The sequence below is a fragment of the Botryllus schlosseri genome, chromosome 8, assembly GCF_051294905.1.
Source record: "Botryllus schlosseri isolate E-star chromosome 8, Bs_hap1, whole genome shotgun sequence".
NCBI classification, from domain to species: domain Eukaryota; kingdom Metazoa; phylum Chordata; class Ascidiacea; order Stolidobranchia; family Styelidae; genus Botryllus; species Botryllus schlosseri.
In genome coordinates this window covers 9,909,071-9,927,809 of record NC_137243.1, presented here as the reverse complement: position 1 = coordinate 9,927,809, position 18,739 = coordinate 9,909,071, and the positions used below count along the sequence as shown (strand labels likewise).

Genomic DNA, 18,739 nt, shown 5'->3' with positions numbered 1-18,739 from the left:
GGATAATCGTAACAGAAACTGATTCAGATTCAATATGCATCAGGTAGGGCTTACTGAAAAGACGTGGTCAGAACAGTATTTCTACACATGTAGCCTATACGTCTAAGTAGCCTAGTACTGTCTAAAACAGTGGTCGGCAACCAGTGGTCTGCGAAAAGTGCGTATCCCTTAGCAGAGTGGCCAAGATTACTGATAAAAATTGAAAGAGAATTTCAAGTTAATCTCTGCAATCAAAGTAAGAAAAGTAATCGAAAAAACATAACCCCTTGAGCAAGTGTGCGAGTCAAACCCACTTGGGTATATTGAATCTTGATTAGAAGTGACAGACCGCCACTGAGAAGTAGTCGGTACGAAGAAAAGTAACACCGCAAATTTATAGTCGGAGACGCATCAAAACTGCTTCGAGTGGAAGCAGAAAATGAAGGTTCGAAATATGCGACGTATCTCAAAAATTAGATTCAGTTGGCAATGATGTGGCTCACCATGAGCTCCCTCGCAGTGTTAGCCTCTGAACGGGTTCCATAAGTAGTCAGGTGTGTACTGGTCTGACAGTACATTCGTACTTCTATTCTACGATCTACTTCAATGAAGGCAGATATTGGTGCTTATGTACATTGGTCGAGCTCCAGATGTTACACTATGATGCTGAATGTGCTTTTACTGCGTCCTTGCACCGAACGACGCATCACAAACAATGAACTTAAGATTGTATTTTTTCAAAATTCTGATTTTGGCCACATAATCCAGAGATATCCTGACTAGCTGGGTGTAACCAACCTTGGCGGCGACAACGGGCATACTCGCCCGCCGTTGCCCTGACGTATCCTGCTGGACCCGGGTCGATGCAGACTTGACTGATTTCTTCGGCGAGGGCAGACCGTGGACGCCAAAGTCCGAGCTTCCCGACGATTGTAATCCGCTGGAGTCGGACCGGTCCTGCAACAAAATGGTCATTCGTGATCTCTGCTCCCTGCGACTAATACTGCTTTGAGCATGACACGACGTTAATCAGGTTTTTATTTCAAACTTCCGGGCTCCAAATCCCGATTTCAGGAAAGAAACTTCTCCATAGGTGGTAATTAAAAAAGTAAATATTCTAGTCCTAATTTTGTGTAACGAACTAAAAAGCCGTTCACACTTTCATTTATGTGCCTTGGAGTCGACTTTTATCAAGATACCCCAACCAAGTTTGTGCCAACAGAAGGAGTTTGTATCATCTAAAAATAGTACATTAAGCTTAAGCTCTGATTACTAAAAATTTCATGCCGGTGACGTCACATTCTGTGATACAGCTGTTGATATACAGTGTTCTTTCCAATTCTACAGCAGGGATATCTAGAAACTAGAAGTTCTAGATATCCCTATTCTACAGTAGTGGCTAACGATTACCCCTGACGAGTGTCAGCTGAAAATATTCAGGTTGATTTCAATATACAATTCAATTGACCTGGAAACTGTTAAGAAGTAAAAGATATTTACAATGATAACCACTTGCGTAAGTAGTACAAGTACGCAAATCCTCTTGAGCACTTCCAAAAAAGTATAGGTACATCAGTACGGACCACCTCTGCTGGTAGTGGTATTGTAGGAGAGATTTTGCGAAACTTAGCGCCTACCTCGACATCGTCGGTTTCGCAGTCACGTCCTTCCTTGGCGAACCTCTTCATCAGCTCCAACACGTTTATACGTTCGCCCGACTTGGCGTGGCCCTCGCCCAGAATCCACGGGCTGCCGTCGAGGACCTCGGACGCGGTCAGCCGATGGGCCGGATCGACGTGAAGAAGCTTTCTAAGCAGCGACTTGGCTGGTGACAAAAGAAAACGTTACTTAAAACCAGTGGTTCCCAAACTTTTTCGGCTTGTGGCACACTTGAAAAAGTATATAACGCAAAAATTTAGTAAAAAAACAGGGCGTTTCGAAAATCAATGAGCTGTTCTTCTCCTACAAAACGATTGCTTGGTTTATGGCTTCCAAATGGATCGACTACCCAGCTATATTTGTTACAGCAAATCTTGAGAGGTATTGTTGAAGTGTAAGTTCAATTCTAGACAACGTACTCATTATTTGCGGCACAATTACTAGTTTATGAGTTGATTTAAAACGAATGAAAGAATTTCATCCAGACATAGCCGCCAAGATCTGATGCGGATATTACCCTATCCATCGTCAATGCCATGATTGGTTTCATGGAGAATTGGACATGGTAAGTTGTGCCTATATTCATGAGCTTGCTGAACAAGTTGGACCGCTTTTTAGTCTGCGTGCCTTATATTCAATATTATTGAATTGTTTTTCCAAAATCACGGAAAGACTCGCGGCACAGCTGAGAATCTGCGGTGACACACAGTTTGAGAATCACTGCTTAAAAAGTTCAAGAGCCCGTGCTGTAGAAGCTCTTGAAAAAGTTCGATGTCAGCATCGGACAAAGGTTTCTTTCACCTGATCGCTCCCTAACTGAACAGTTTTTATCTACTTCCAATATTTACTCACACATCATTGTTTGTATACCACTTCTACTTCAACAGTTTTGATGCAGGAATTCGAATTTTCACATACTCAATTTTCAATCGGCAGACGGGCCCAGGCCAGGTAGGCTGTATAGTTCGAATTTGTCGCTATGAGGACCAAATTTGGGGACGTGAAAATGCATTGGCGCACTTTGATCGAAAATTCAACAACGCGAGAAAAGGAAAGTGAAAGCCCAAAGGCTTGGCATTTTCGTCCTATATTGCCTTTGTGCCCTTCTACCAATTTACCAAAACATAAGAATATCATTCGTTTATAGCAAACTTACCAATGTCAGATACTGTCGCCCACACCGGCTTCGAAAAGTCCAGCTCGGCGTGCTTGATCAGTTCGAACAACTTGTCCTCTTTATCCGACATCCACGGAAAGTCTTTCGACAGAAGGCAGTACATAATAACACCGATGCTCCACATGTCGCATTGTTGCGAATAGTCATGATTTTGAATCACCTCGGGAGCTAGAAGAAGGAAGAAAATCAATATGTCAAGTCAGGCCGCGACTTCAATCACGAGTATCGAATGAATCGAAGATGTGCAATAACCGGACGCTATAAATCAGCGTCGTAATGACTCGAGTCATTTTTCCAAATGCGTAGAATGACTCGAACCAAGTCATATGACTCGAGACTAGGACGGCCAAGACAGACACTTCATTGTAAATTCGAAGCATAGAAAAGTCAACACATTATTGGTATTTCGTCTGTCAGTCCTGATACTTTTAAAATAGGGCCAGAAACTGTTGAGGAAAACTGCTATAATATGAATGACATGCTTGAGTACTCCTAAATAGTAGAAGTACTTCGCTGCTGACCACTACTTCCAATAACTCGAAAAGTAAAAAACTATTTTACCCATGTACACCGGCGTCCCGCAAAAAGATTGTAACATTGCATCAGGCCCGACTCCGCCTCTGACAACGGAGAGTCCAAAATCAGTCACCTGTGATAAACAACATAAACACCCAATTAAAAATGATACAACTCCGTTTTAACAGGGCAGCCTGGATTCACAGTATATCGTGTGACTCGCCCAGCTAGGAACCTAAAACCACTTGTTGACAATGATCAGAGCGTAGCAAACAATGGACGTTATTGATTCTCTGGTTGTTATGAAAGTATAGGTAACCTGTATCAGATGCCTATCGCTATTATCATAAGGAACAAAACATATTGAATTTTTTATTGAACAGTGTTTGGGACACAATTAGTAATGGTGCATCGCAGAGTGCTGGGGGTCACGCTTACAATGTTTACTTATCTGCAATGCAGTAATTAATATCTAAACATTACTCCAAGAAGTCCAAGGAAATTGAGAATATTATCTATCATTACTACGCTAGAATTCAGACAGCCAAATACTCTCAAAAAGGGAATGGGCAAATGTAGTAAAATATGAAGTCAATTGGTACTGAGAATTTGCGGGATGTAAATTGTTAACTACAATAACAAGGCATGCGTTTCTGGTAGTTCCGATGCACGTAACTGTGTATGACGCAGGAAAAGTAGGTTAAACAACGTCTGATATATAATCGAATAGTATATTCATATTGAAATGAACTCGGATATTTGAAGATCTTTCTGGAGGTACAAGACTTCAATATACAGTTGAATGGTATATCTGTACACTGGGTACAATGTACAGCAATTATGCACAATACACAACAAAATGTAAAATTTCAACCTGTTTTAGATTTTCAAGAAACTGAGTTAGGACTTTAATCTGGTTTACGGAATATGGACTCGGGGACATGATAACAACTAGCCTACTGTCTATATTCGCATTATTAAATTCGCTTATTGTTACTGTATACTTACAACATAGTATACTATGCATCAAACATGCATAAACGACAGTGATTCCCGTAGGACTCAAACCGTTAAGATTTCTAACTTTATCTCAAATCACTGGCCATTAGTTACTAAATTTGTCTCGTTCATCAACTGAATATCCTGCTGAAGGCCGAGGACAGACAAGTGTATTCAATTCCTCCTTCAAGTCAATAGAAGGTGATGGATACGGTGATATTATGGCACTTCGAAACCAAGAGGGTCTATTAATGCCATTTTGACTTCAAGTTGAGTACATACATCGGCGACACTTTATGCAAAGAAACGCTTACTCCAATAATAATAAAAATGAAGGCCTATTTAAAGAATGCTTTTGATGCATCATACCTTGATATTGAACTGTGGCGCTTCTGGAGTGCCTGTTTCTTTGGTGACCAATATATTGTCAAGTTTCAAATCCCGGTGCACTATATCTAAAACATAACGGAGCATTAGGCGTAAGTAGAACACACAGAAGAGCCCTTAGTAAGGCAGAAAAATAGCATTGGATTTAAACATAAATCTCATATATCACAATCATATTCAAACGAATGACAAAGGTTTAATCTGACATAAGCACAGCAAACATTACTCCGGTCAGAGTGAGCAATATGTAGATTGGCGGCATATGTACGCATACCGATACACAGCTAATAGCTGCAATACAATAGGAGTATTCTACATCATGCAAGACCGAATTTGTCAGAGATGTGGAGCATTGCACCAATAGGTTTATGACACAAGCTTGGCATTCATGAATAGCAAAAGGTTGCCATTTACAAATTGCTAACAGCTAATAATAACAGTCAGTTATACATACATGGACCTACATATTCAATGCAATTTCGGATGATATTTACCCATTAACGGGAACATGATATTTTCAAGAAGCTTGTAATGTGTTGTCACCAAAACAAAGATTCCTTTGCTTACGTCATGTGCGGTTAACCAATATAGGCTTAACAAAATAAACCGGGTACATACCACTTCTATGAAGATACGTTATCGCATCCAAGAGTTGTCGTATTATGTACTTTGTAGATTCCTCACTGAATGGGCCACGTTTGTCAAGCAAAGACCGTAGTTCACCAAGCTCGCAAAGTTCCATGATAAGATACATTTTCTGAAGTAGCATACAATGAATTGAGTCGAGAAAAAGACAATTCAACACTCGAACGCTTACTTTGGGGGTTTCGAACACTTCCTCGAGATTGATGATGTTTTCATGGTTGACTCGCTTCAATATCGACACCTCTCTTTCCAGTAGCTTAATTCCAGGACCACCAGCCTTCAGACAAAAGTATATTGCATTTACAACAATGGTAAATATGTCCAAATCATGACCTATCGTGTATTCGCCATAAGGTTCAATGGTACGAGCTTTGCCAATGTTATGATAACCTGAAAAGGGGTTGACACAGCTAATACGTCACCACTAATGTTGCTCATGTAGAAGAAAGAGTATTGTTGCTAAATTCAACAGAATAAAAAGTAGAAGTATCACAGTGTATACCGGAACCTTTCAAAACTAGTTCCGACCAATGCTGCGTCAACAGTTAGTCAGACTAATAATTTAAACATGTTGAGCGGTTAGATAATTGTATAGAAGACATTATTTCAATTTAGTTGCAAACAGTGCATGTGACATTGCCCTCAGTGTTGGGATCAAGTCACTACCTTCGAGTCACGAGTCATTGCACATTTTGACTCGAGTCCAGTCAAGTCAGTCGATTTTCGAAGGTGACTCGAGTCAAGTCAAGTCACTCGATATTTGGAGGTGACTCAAGTCAAGTCGAGTCAAGTCAAGTCAAGTCACGAGTCAAGTCACAATTCAAGTCAAGTGGCCTTTTCGAAGTATGAGGCATGATTACGTCATTGCATTTTGCTAGATGTCTGAAATACAGATTGAGTGGTCAATAATTTTGAACCGATGAACGAATGTAAAGTTAAATATACACGCAAGAAGGCGCTGTATCGCTCACCTAGAACTGCTAAACTACGTAATTGCATAGCCTCAGTTCATAGTTACCAGTCAAAACAGAGAATAGAGAAACGACTTGATAAGATGCAATGCATTACCCATTTAATTGATATGATACAATTCGAGCCTCCGCCAATGGTTGAGGACTGTATAAACGTATAAACTATGTTCCAATTCAATTTCAATCAAACAAGAGGTTTGGTTTAGGTAAAAACAGAGAACAGAAATAGACATTCTGCTATTAAATTACTTTTCTATACTAGTTTACGACAACGTACGCCGTAAGCTTCGATCACTTCGTTTGTGGACAATTTATTTGTGAGAGAACAGTTGCGGCTCAGTAAAACGCATGATCATTGAATGATCAGTTGCTCTCACGGGTTACACCAGCGTTTCGCGACCAATCCGAACATCTACAAGATACTGTGATTTTTATCGACACCGATTACTTGATGACTTGAAATTGACTCGTGAATTTTGCTCCGAGTCACGAGTCAATCCACATTTCTGATGCGCCGAGTCAAGTCAAGTCAAGTCATTTTAGCAAAGTGACTCGAGTCAAGTCAAGTCATACGAAAATAGTGACTCGAGTCTGACTCGAGTCAAGTCATGACTCGAGTCATCCCAACACTGATTGCCCTCAACATAATCTTGAAAATATTCAGTACAACGACAATACCTTTTCTTTATTAACGATCTTCACAGCCCAACCAACATCATTTCCAGTATGCCTGGCTTGAATAACAATGCCAAAGCTTCCTTGTCCGAGTTTGCGTCCAAATCTGCAAAATTAACATTGCAAAAATCAGATCATTTATTCATGACACTGCTTGAGTGGCATATTTATATGCCAACATTTACAACTCATAAAATGCAACATATCAGAAATAAAATAGATTGCTACAGATTTGTTGAACCGCATCAAAAAACAAACAACTTCAGTTAGTTATACTGGGGATAATTTAAGCACGCCATAACTCAAGCCTTTGATCACCAGTATAGACCAGATATGAATGTTAAATAGTTAACGATATTGAATATTTGTACCGAGGGGCTGGAATGATAAAATTCGGGGAAAAAAATTCCTGTAGAAAAAGCAGCAAACCATAATTTAACATAAGTTACCCCACACATTAACCGTGTAGCTTTTAAGAAAAAACTAAACTTGATATACTACAGCAAAATAAACAGGCGTAGCTTACCATTCAGTGTAAAACTTCAGAGCAAAGCAAACAAGCACGCCAGTTTCATTTGTCGCTAGTTAAATAGGCAAGTAATCCACAGCAAATAAATAGGGTTTTATCACGAATTTGCAAAAACCATTAGTTGCTATTGTTTTTACGGCCACTCCACACCCTAACAAGCAAACTCCCCACCCAAGAGCAAGCATCAAATATTTCATAAGTGTTTATTATGACGTCAATAATTTCAGTACAGTTCAGTTTATTAGGAATTTAATCATATCGAACACTGCAAGATTGGAATACAATGAAAGGTAAGAAAGGAGTCGAAATGACTTGGTGAGGTAATCAATCAAACTTCCAACCTGGCCTACAAATACAGTAAAAAAAGAAGAACATGTTAAAAGAGACATCCCCACTCAATTAGAAATAGCCAGCACAATTATCAAAAAATGGCCAGGCGTGGCATTGTACAGAACTATATAGCCTACAGGCAATTTAGTTGGTGTGTGAATAAGTCAATCCTACAATCTCAATACACACGCTACTATTTATCCAGTTGAAGCTGCTTGTATTTAGACTTAAAGATGATCATAAGGACGAGGCTCTCATATCCGCTGGAATACGATTGCACAAATTGGACCCCTTATCATTGTTTTTTTTCATTTAATACCATTTGGGCCTATTTTGTGGTAACTCGATGACAAGAACGCACGTGTATCGTATACGGCATCGTGTATCGTTAGATCTCCAAGTGGAGAAGTCGTCAATTTCAGGAGAACAGAGACTGCAATTGACTGATAAATGAACATGTTAATTTTTAGCCTCATCATGTCTTTTATGTTAGAAACACTAAATGTTTATGAATCGAATTGCTGGTCACACACCCTGGCCCAGGAGGGGCCATAGCAATAATTCGAAGTGTCCGATGTTGTCGGACTTGCCGGCCCCCAGAAATAAGTTTTAAATAGGCTATTCATCAGTAGTGACACTTGTGACAGGCAGCATATGTTTTCAAAAATTGCTACGTTATAATAATTTGGAATTATACTGATCATTAATCAGACACTTATTTTGAACGTCAAACCAATCACCAACATAATTTAGGTATAGTATATTTATGTAAAATTCTGCGTTAAGAACTGATCAATATTTTTGACTGTACATCAATCGATACACTTGACCTTAATATAGGAAGTTATTGATATGATGTAAAAAATTGATCTTGCAAAACAATACCCTTAAGGCCTACATGTGACAGGACAATGCCCCAGAATCGCCATCACAATTTCTTTCCTTACCTTTTTCCAATAAAATACAAATACCTGACCAAATATTTTTCTAAGGTAATTCTCACCAGTGCCGTGTTAAGCAAGTATCAATACAGACTACACCTAACACAACACATAATCACTGCCAATCCCATGGTATGTGAAAATACCCCAAGCAGATTTCCCAGGCTTAGCATCGCATACATCCGATCTGTATGTGACATGTTTGACTATTTGCCTTAATTATATCACGAATAGTGGGTGCCAAAAACATGCTGCTGACATGGTTGTGAATGTTACTTAAACAGAGTCTCGTTTGTACGGTATTTTTAGAACTTTACCAGAAATGATCTGATGGCAAGTTGTGTAGTCAACAATTCCAAAGTCACGGCACAAGGATAAGGGCAACATGTAGTTAGTACCCATACTGGGTATTGCAAACTTGTCATCAATCAAAAACTTGAATATATAAATGTCCATTGGTTCATAAATGGATTGGTTGCGTTATTGTTACGTAACATTATAACGATGATGTAAGATCACCAACTATTCACATGGAATGTGTGTGACGTCACAACAACGACATATAGCGTAGTCGCACCTCACACTCAATAAATTGAATAGCTTCTCTTCACAATATTGATAAGTATTATTAACGACTGTAGGTAAAATATGTCTATTTTTCGGTAGCTTACTTGTAAGTCTCTTCTAGCACCTTTTCTTCTTCAATACGAGTGTGCGGGACCTTCAGCTCCGCACTGCTAACCCGGGATCGGCTGTTACTCATTCCTGAGTACCTGAAAGTATTGTTACGATTAAGAAGCGTTTTGTGTGGATACGCCAAAGGGAAAGTGTATGGTAATACATAGAAGGTGACGAACATATGTCCGAGATTGAAATAAAGAAATTATCGGGCCACTCGCGGATTTCTCAGCTAGATAAAGCAAGTCGTATTGGCTTTTCTCGAGGACGACAACATTAACGACATTGTTACGTAATCAATTAGCATGATACTGCAGTTTCGGTTCGGTTTATTAGCAATTTTATCAGTTCAATACCCAACAAAATTGCGATACGATCAAAAGATAGGAAGGTGTCGAAAAGACTTGGAGTAGTCTTGAAATCAGACACCCGCCTTGGCCTAGGCGATGTAAAGAGGAGGCATGCACATTGCACATTGAATGAAAAGTAGAAGAAGATCATATAAAAAAGCGACAAAATGAGGTGGCATGTCACGGATCGAAAGGTCGGGTCGTGGCCCGGTAATCTTGAGGGCGGACTAGTATTCATTTAGTATAAATTGCTTGTATTTCGACTTGAATGTGGACATGCTTGTCGACTGTCGGCGAGATCCTGTTCCACACATCAGGTCCGGCATATTTGATAGAGCGATGATCTTTTAGGTCGACCATACAATAATGATAGTTCATCTCGTTTGGACGTTAATGTTTTGTGTATTTACTTTAACGATGGCTAATTAGCCTATCTTTCGAATAAGAAAGTAACGGAAAATGATGAAATCGCGTAATTTTCCGCTACCGAAAGCCAGTTCATATTCCACTTCCGTGGCGCGCGCACTGATATATTTCTCATCTCATTAATCATCGCAGACCGACGGCTTGACAGCCAGAGTAAAATCGACCATCGTGGGAGAAACAAAAGCCTACGGCGCTACAAAAGGACCACGTATCGGGTGACGGTGTCAGTTGCGCCACGCGACATCACTCTCTCCGAGCTATATTATGCCAACCCACCGATGAGAATCGAAAACCTTTGTATAAATACGTGTTGATGTTCATGTTCCATATTCCGAAGGATGTGACTAACGCTTTTCAACTAATCAACACGAATCACAATTTACACGCGCCGAGCACGTACGCCACAGACGAATAAATGTTTGATTAATAATAGCCAGTCTAATAGACGGCCATCATTAGACCAATGGAATTCCTAAAGCTCCGCTAAATTCGGTGCACTTCGCATTATAGACGGTCAAATTCACGTGTCTCCACGATCCCAGCTAATGTCAACACGGCTTTGTAAGTGAGGGGTGTTGTTGTTTGCGAGACTTACGCACATCGCAGACACATAGCAAGTTCACCACGTCGTACAATTAGCGGGGAAGGTACCGATTGAAGATACATGGAAATTTTCGGGGCGTGAGCAATTAACACTTCACGGTCATCATTCGGTGATTAGCCAGGGAGAGAAAACTGACGGAGTGTTCATCAGGCCGATAAAAAGTGGTAATTCTCTCATTATGATTTCAATTTTTCTGCGTTATCATGCAGTTCCACAACTTTTGTCATCTTAGCAATGTGCCTATTACAGCTCTAGAATGATAAAATCACTATTTTGAAGACTTCAAAAACCAAGAGTACGCGATGTTTCGGCAAATCTCCTACCAAGTTATTGTTGTTTTTTTTATATGCTTAATATAACTGAATAGTACCGGGGGCCTACGATACTTACAGGGCCCGATAATACAGTGTATTGAATAAAACTGAGCTGACGCTATCCCGCGGAATGCCATTCGTATTCCCGAAGTCGCTGCGATGAAGTTATCTACAATCGCAAACACCGCGAATATGATTTAACGTGCCCGATGCCAATATCGATCGTGACTAAATAGCCATCGCGGACAATCAAAACCCCGTCACCGGGGCTTGTCATTTCTATAATCTCCCGAATATCGGGCTGCAAACGAATTCCGCGCAGTAATAGTAAAGACAATTTCAGCCGCGCGGTAGAATATCTTGATACAGTTCTTGAAATTATTGCGAGTCAAGCGATTAACATAACACTTCGGATATTGAAACTATGAATGCCAAACAATATTAGCGCCGATGTGAAGTAAACAACCACGGCCTCAGCGGGCATGTTAACAAACAATCCGATGATAAAGCAAACGTTACAACGAAATTGACCCTTCCAACCGATGAGAAGTAACAGGACAACGATAAAAGCGTCTTATACAGCGGCGTTAATACTTGTCCGGAGTCATCAGCGAACACATTCTGGCCAAAACCTGTACTGGTCAGAATTCAACGCGATTCGAAAATTCTAGCGGTGTCTGATTAAAACACTAATCAAATTCGTTTCTAAGCCCTCCTGTCTTTTCATTATATCGCAATCTTGTGATGTTTTGATCTGACGAAAATTTCAGTATAACAACTGACTGACTGAGTATGAGTATAGTTTTAAAAAGTCACTAATAATGTCGCGTCAGGCAAGAATACAGTAATTTACTTTTACGATATTATTTTAAAAAATATTACGGCGTCGAAAGCAATCTTTATATATTCGACTGACATCTCTTATCTAGAAAAGCACGAAAGATATATTTTCCAGCAATCTCCCGAAACATGCACGCCAATTTCCGATAGGGATATACTCACATCTCGCGAATCCTACTGTCTGAAACCTGATGGACCACCATCATTTTGAAAAATCCACCGGCTCCGTAACTAACCCGAGAAGATTACGATAAATTTACCGATCGCTACAAAGTACGAAAGCTTCAAAAAAAATCAAAATATTTCAATTACAAAGCCCGCCGCGTCCGGTTACACGCAGGGCGGGCAACTGACTGTGCCGAGCGCGTCCACAATCGCGTCTCAGGCATTCACTCCACGCATCGCGCTTTATATCGCGTCAAGTGTCTGCGGGTCAAATAACTCTCTCGTTTCCGGGGAGAACGGTAGTCGCTCGACTGTCAGTAGAGGGTCAAGATTGTTATCCGTAGTAGATCTCTGACCAAACCCGCGGGTCTCGCAATGGTACTCACGTTCACGACTCGGGTTAGGCAAAACCATTTTTGACCAATATTACTTTATGAATACTAGTCAGGACATATCAACCTCGCCTATCGACTCATTCGTCATTCATTTTCATTAGTATAGTCGCTTTATGTTACCCCGCTCCCTTATTCGAAATTTCATGCTGGTATCGTCATATTCTGTGATACGATTGTTGACATACAATGTTCTTTCAAATTCTCTATTAGTTGCTGACGATTCCCCCTGACGAGTGTCAGCCGAAAATATTCGGGTTCATTTCAATGTGGATATACCATTCCCTTAATTTCTTCCATCATTACATCGTCTAGGCCAGGGGCGGGCAACTTCTCCAGTCGGCGGGCCGGATATAGTAAAATCAAGTACTTGGCGGGCCGGATTGCTGAATCGGTACATTATTCGCTCATTTATCCACATATACAAGGAATAAATCGTATTTAACGATAGTATTTTAACGACAGCAATGTCCCTTCAAAGCCATTTCTCGCCAATAACGACGAGGATATAATGTGGATTTGGGAACTGCATTGTCATACAGACGCGGCCATGTATGCTTCTCTTTGATCATAGTGTCCTATATGGACACTATGCTGTGATCAATCAACTCACGGTGCAATCTCTAATTAATATTTCAAGGCGTTCGATGAACCCGGCACCCCACATTTACCAAGATATCAATTCATTAGGGCTGAGTAGGTGATGAGATAGCGTCGTTGTTTATCTGTGTGGCCTTATTTATCTCGATATCAAATTCATGCGGAGCGCGGCATCTACGAAATTTGAAAAGTGGCCCGAGACCCGTTTTGAGTTGGCGACCCCTGGCATAAGCGTTGCATTGCAAAAGCCTACAAGTTGGCGGTAACGGAATCAAAAATTAGAAATATCGGTCTGGTGTAAATGACCTTTGTAGTGTACAAACACCATGATTACCACAAACGATATTAGGGTTGAGTACATCGGAAATGCCGATAATGCAAGTCTTCTCGCTTCGACGAACTTACGCGCAAGCTCCACTCGCACGCTGCGCTTACAAATAGCATATATTCACTAAAATTTGACGTATAGTAAGCAAGTAGCGGGGTATTTCGGCAGGCTGTAGCCGCGGGCCACATTATCAAAAAAATGGAAAACTGTCCGCAGGCCGGACAAAATCCCTTCGCGGGCCGTATGTTGCCCACCCCTGGTCTAGGCCCAGGTAGGTGTCCGGTTTCAAAGACTACTCCAAGTCGTTTCGACACCTTCCTATCTTTTCATTGTACCACAGTCTTGTGGTGTTTTGAAATGATGAAATTATCAATTACTGATACTGATATGATCGAGAATTGTCGTTGCGAGAACCCCGCTACGAGGTAGTACTGTATATCATTCAAAACAAGTAAATCAAGGCTGCCTACGTTGATAGAACTGGAATACCCGTATAGTAGAGTAGTGATCGACCCGAAGTATTGTTTCACATCGGTATGATAACTAAGATTAATTCCAATAAATCGGAAATAGTTCATCGTTAAGTGTAACTAGCATAATTTACTTCGTGGTCGCATAAAAGGTACTTATTTGAACACTTCAAGTCTGTTTTACTGTAATGATGCCTCGATGACAGTAAAACAGCGCGGTACTGCGCGGTACGATGCTAAAATATATATACTTATTAGGTCGACCATGGCCAACTAAGACCATGGCCGATGGCCATGGATCGACTAAGTCTGCTGCAAGATTGGCGCTGGCGTGACAACACACCCCGGAATTTTCCATTCTGAGATCGGTTTGATATGTGCTAAGGCGACGCTTCCGCATATCAGTACACGCGGCAAAATGCTGTCCTGACAATGCTATTCTTGAAGGTTACGATCGGGCGCTGGAAACGTAAATCACTACAACCTTCCCCGTCGTTAACCGGTTTACCTTGACATAAACCCGGGGTTTCACGCGTTTGAGCCGATTAATTTGCTCAAGTGTAGGAAATCAATAAAAGTCTATGAACTCTTAAACTACAAAATTTTTACCAATACAATCAAAAATATTGTGTCTCATAACGTTGTCTCACAATGTCAAGCGGAGTTGAGCTGTGACTGTTAAATTTATCACATACTTTTGTATTTTACCGGAGTCGATATTTTCATGGGTTATAATAAGGAATGTTGACGGCCGCTGTTAATAATAGAAAGCTCATGTGCCGTTAACTAAATGAGAATTTCGGACTCGCCTCTGAATTAATCAGTCATTTATATTCCGCAAAGAGGTAAGATTCATTTGTGCCCGTGTAACGCATACGTCACACCATAGCCTACTATTATATAACACTTGCTATAGTAGGCCATGGTCCCACCTTATCCATTATTTGATCTTGGCAGGGGCGTGAAAGCTAGCGAATGAGGTAGCGTGAGTTAAGGTACACGCCTTTCAGAAATTGACGAAAACTTTCACGGATGAGACTAACGAGTGTTAGACTAACCGCTCATGCCTTGAGGTCGTGGGAATTCGTAAAAAGGAGGTGGCTAATGCAACTGGAAAATGGGGATATGTCCATTATCCCGTGTCTAAGTGAAACCAAAAAATACTAAAAGAGGCATGGGCGTGGACAAATCCTGAAAACAAAGGCGAACATTCGTATATCCTTATTGCGTTACCACGTTACGCCATCAATCTGATGAAGTAGGCTTAATTGCTAAATTTGGTGTCGCGAACCCTGGCTAGTGGTTATACGCCTGAGACAAAACAAGACCAATCACGTGACGCCGATACTTCTACCTTGGCATGATAATCGTGGAAATTAGTTTGTAAGATTTCACAGCTCTATTATGACATCGTAAATAAAACCAAGCCATAACGCCAACCACAAAATCAATCAAAAAGGATAATCGCGTTTCGACACCTTCCTACCTTTTCATTGTATCTCAATCTTGTGGTGTACTGATTCGATGAAATTTCTAAAAATACACTGAACTGAGTGTTTCTGGACGCAAATTAACCTCCAGTCCGTTATTTTGGCACGTGCAGATTCGCCATCTCGCGGAAGTAATTTACCCCAAAATGAAAGCACAATAGCACCAATCAGAGAGCGTCACGTGACGAACACGAAATAATAATGGCGCATTGTCTCTATCTAGAGAATGACACCTAATATTCATCAACGACCTCAAATGGAAGGTAGCCATTCTTTGTCTTGCTACAGTTTATCACAATTTCGTGTCACAGGTTAAATGACAAGTTCCGATGGTCGCGATTGTTTTACGCATCTGCAATATTCGTAGGCCCACACTATACTCAATTGCAGATTTAAATTGGTGTCAATACTCGATTCTGATTAGTTCTCTCGATTATTTTTCAAAAGTAGGATTATGGGATAAATATCAGCAAATAGGCTATGGCATTTAACTTGCAAATTAACATTTTGTCGAAATAATGTCAAATTTGCATAGAAACGAGTGGCTGCTGCTGCGAATTGAGTAAAATTGCGAGTCATACTCCAACAGATATAATGAATAATATCCACCAACCACCCACCTCGCTTTCAATTCCCCGACTACTGTAAATTCGCTATCTTTTTAGTAACTGCGAAACATTCTGTTGGGTTGCTAGCGTGTATTAGAGAACAGCCGAGGTGATCAATGTGTCAACGTGCTACACTGTTTCTACGCACGCACTGGTGCACCCACGCGATTGTTGAAATAGTGAAAAATTTCGTAAAATAAACCACCACTTGACATCGCAATCTTCCAGAATATATGCGTCGTCCGTACGTCATTCTAGCCGTAACATCCATACACCGTTTGTCAGAATCGCTGTTGGCAATCTCCAAGCTCATTTGTCAGAACGCGGAGTCCCGGCCGGGTGGTCTATTGTGTTTAATACGCTGTTACATTTCCGGCGTATTTACTTTTTCGTTATCAAATACTCAACATGACGTAACCGAAATGACCATTGTCGGACGCAGTCGGCTATCAAAATAAGGGCGGGCGATAAGATTGCTTGAAAGGAATGGGCAGATTTACCGACGCAACGATGCTAAGCTATCCATGGACGCGGACTTGTGCCGAGAGCTAATTCGGCAGCGACAATAGCCTACTTCAAGTGCCCTACAATTGAAATAGCTGGTTCAACCGGATGTACCATATTTCCACTCAGAATAGAATCACCACCATAACAATACAAAAAAAAACTATTGTGTCTCAACCACGCGTGCAGCAGGATGATATTTTGTGTTCATCATCGTGAAGTTTGCTACTGCACATGAACTTGGTGTAAAATCACTTTTTCAATTACAAGCATTTTTTGCAAGGAGCCGCTTCAATCAGCGACTTGTCACCCGGTCTACAGCAGGCGTGTAATGGCGCATGTCCGCAATCATTTCGTCAATTGTCCTTATCACTGATACACTGACCTCACCGTGATATTATTACAGATATCATATAGTTATATTCTATTCCAACAGAACAAGAACACAATCGATTCGCTTCTGTTTTGAATGGCGTTTGTTTAACGATCGGTTAGATACACTCCCCGTCCCCGTGTGTACATATTTTGATAGTGCGCTTATCGCCGTTACCCCGAGAAAGAATGCGGTATCCCGGCACGGTCAAAGTTGTCATAACTCGCCCTTGTCAGGGAGCGGTTTCGTCTCCATTCCTCAGATATCGCGCATATATTATACAACATACACTCAATATTTGCAAACCTTGATAGTGCATACTACTACAAAGGGATGGTCCCGCGCGCGCAGCATTTATAAGATTGTCCGTGCTCAATTAATCTCCAATTTATACATAGGGAATAGAGGGAGATCGAAGGATATGACACTATTTCAACCCACCACATCAGCCTACGTGTGTGCGTCGTAAAAAGTCGAGTCGAGACTTGCTCGTAGGGTAAGACTATAGGGTTCAAGGAGCGCATAATAAATAACGCACTGCAGTTACAGTATAAATCATAGTACAAATCCAGAATTAAAACATTTGTCGGGAGAAGATGTGCGGTACAAAAGCTCATGAAAAGTCTTTGCAGAACATCGAACTGATCTAAGATTCATGTAATTTAGAAAAGTAGTGCGTTCTGCCTTGATCTACCGAGAAAAGCAAATTCAAATTAACGTTGGTCAAATGCAACTAGGGTTGCATTTAAAACAAAAATAAATTTTAAAAAAACATGTTTGAAACAAGGCCCTAATTTAAAACATGTTTTTTATGTTTTTTTAAAGCCTTGACGTCACGAATATTCAATTGTAACGTCATAGTGGATTGACATTGACAATTGAAAAAATAAGGTGAAAATAGCTCCTTTGACGAAATATATGTACTACTGCTATTTAACCGAGTATTTTGAGTGTTCCAACCATCCCATATCGATATACGTCGGCTACATTGGGTGGTAATTGTCCGTAGGCTTATACAACATGTTTTTGTAAAGTATTTACACAATTATGGCATAATTTTACAACTTAAAAAAACAATTTTGTATTTTTTAAAAAGGCCTTTTTTTAAAGCACTATTTAAAACATGTTTCAAACAAAGTGTTTTAAAACACCGTTTGTTTTAAATGCAGCCCTAAATGCAACGCAACGTTGCTCAATTAACATTACGGCATTGTTTCAGACGTGCGTCGTACATAGGTAATATACGCTGGCGTCGCTACCGGATCAATTGTCTGATGTAAGTACAAAGCAAGGAGTCCAGTCCATATTGACATCGTAATGAAAGTTTCGTAATGAAAAATTCGACCGAACCGAATAATCCCGCAAAATTGCGCTATCTTGTGGCATTCAAGCATGAAAGCCTTGCTAAAATCCGGCGCTGGAAGAAATTTTGGATCCACCGCAAAGAGGACATCCTGGTTGCGGTTCGGTTCCGGCTCCGGGATTTGATCACCTCTACTCGATGATAGTATTACCCACAGAGAAAGGAGGCATATAATATTAATTATAATATGTATACCGTATCACCGAATAGTAAATATACTATAAGTATACAACCGACTAGGTGCACTGCCTCTGCCTTAAGGTGCAATATTATTAACGACTGGGGCGTAGCTATATGCCACGATTCCTCAACATACAATAACTATCGCTATCGTGAGTCTATGATAAAACCACAAAACACACGGTCTACACAAGCCGAATATCGGGAAAGAATAATATATGCTTCACCTGTTTGATTGATAGACCC

General features: G+C 40.5%; 2 protein-coding genes across 3 annotated transcripts in view; one reads left to right on the top strand and one right to left on the bottom strand.

Moving 5' to 3' along the window:
• LOC145445220 (cytochrome b5-like) overlaps positions 1–18,739 on the top strand; it is a 392,395-nt gene that overhangs the window by 302,411 nt on the left and 71,245 nt on the right. The window lies entirely within an intron of this gene.
• The window catches only part of LOC145445192 (serine/threonine-protein kinase 33-like), a 28,256-nt gene that overhangs the window by 1,891 nt on the left and 7,626 nt on the right, over positions 1–18,739 (bottom strand). Inside the window, exons 1-10 of one of the 2 annotated variants that reach the window (XM_080323353.1) lie at positions 12,183–12,646; positions 9,480–9,581; positions 7,012–7,114; positions 5,535–5,639; positions 5,336–5,474; positions 4,700–4,785; positions 3,377–3,464; positions 2,795–2,983; positions 1,617–1,804; positions 778–936 (exon numbers count right to left, since the gene is read on the bottom strand). In XM_080323353.1, the coding sequence (XP_080179479.1) occupies positions 778–936; positions 1,617–1,804; positions 2,795–2,983; positions 3,377–3,464; positions 4,700–4,785; positions 5,336–5,474; positions 5,535–5,639; positions 7,012–7,114; positions 9,480–9,581; positions 12,183–12,226 (1,203 nt within the window). In that variant the 5' untranslated portion in view covers positions 12,227–12,646. Of the gene's footprint in view, positions 1–777; positions 937–1,616; positions 1,805–2,794; positions 2,984–3,376; positions 3,465–4,699; positions 4,786–5,335; positions 5,475–5,534; positions 5,640–7,011; positions 7,115–9,479; positions 9,582–12,182; positions 12,647–18,739 lie in introns of those variants that run through there. The other variant, XM_080323354.1, reaches the window with a different exon arrangement.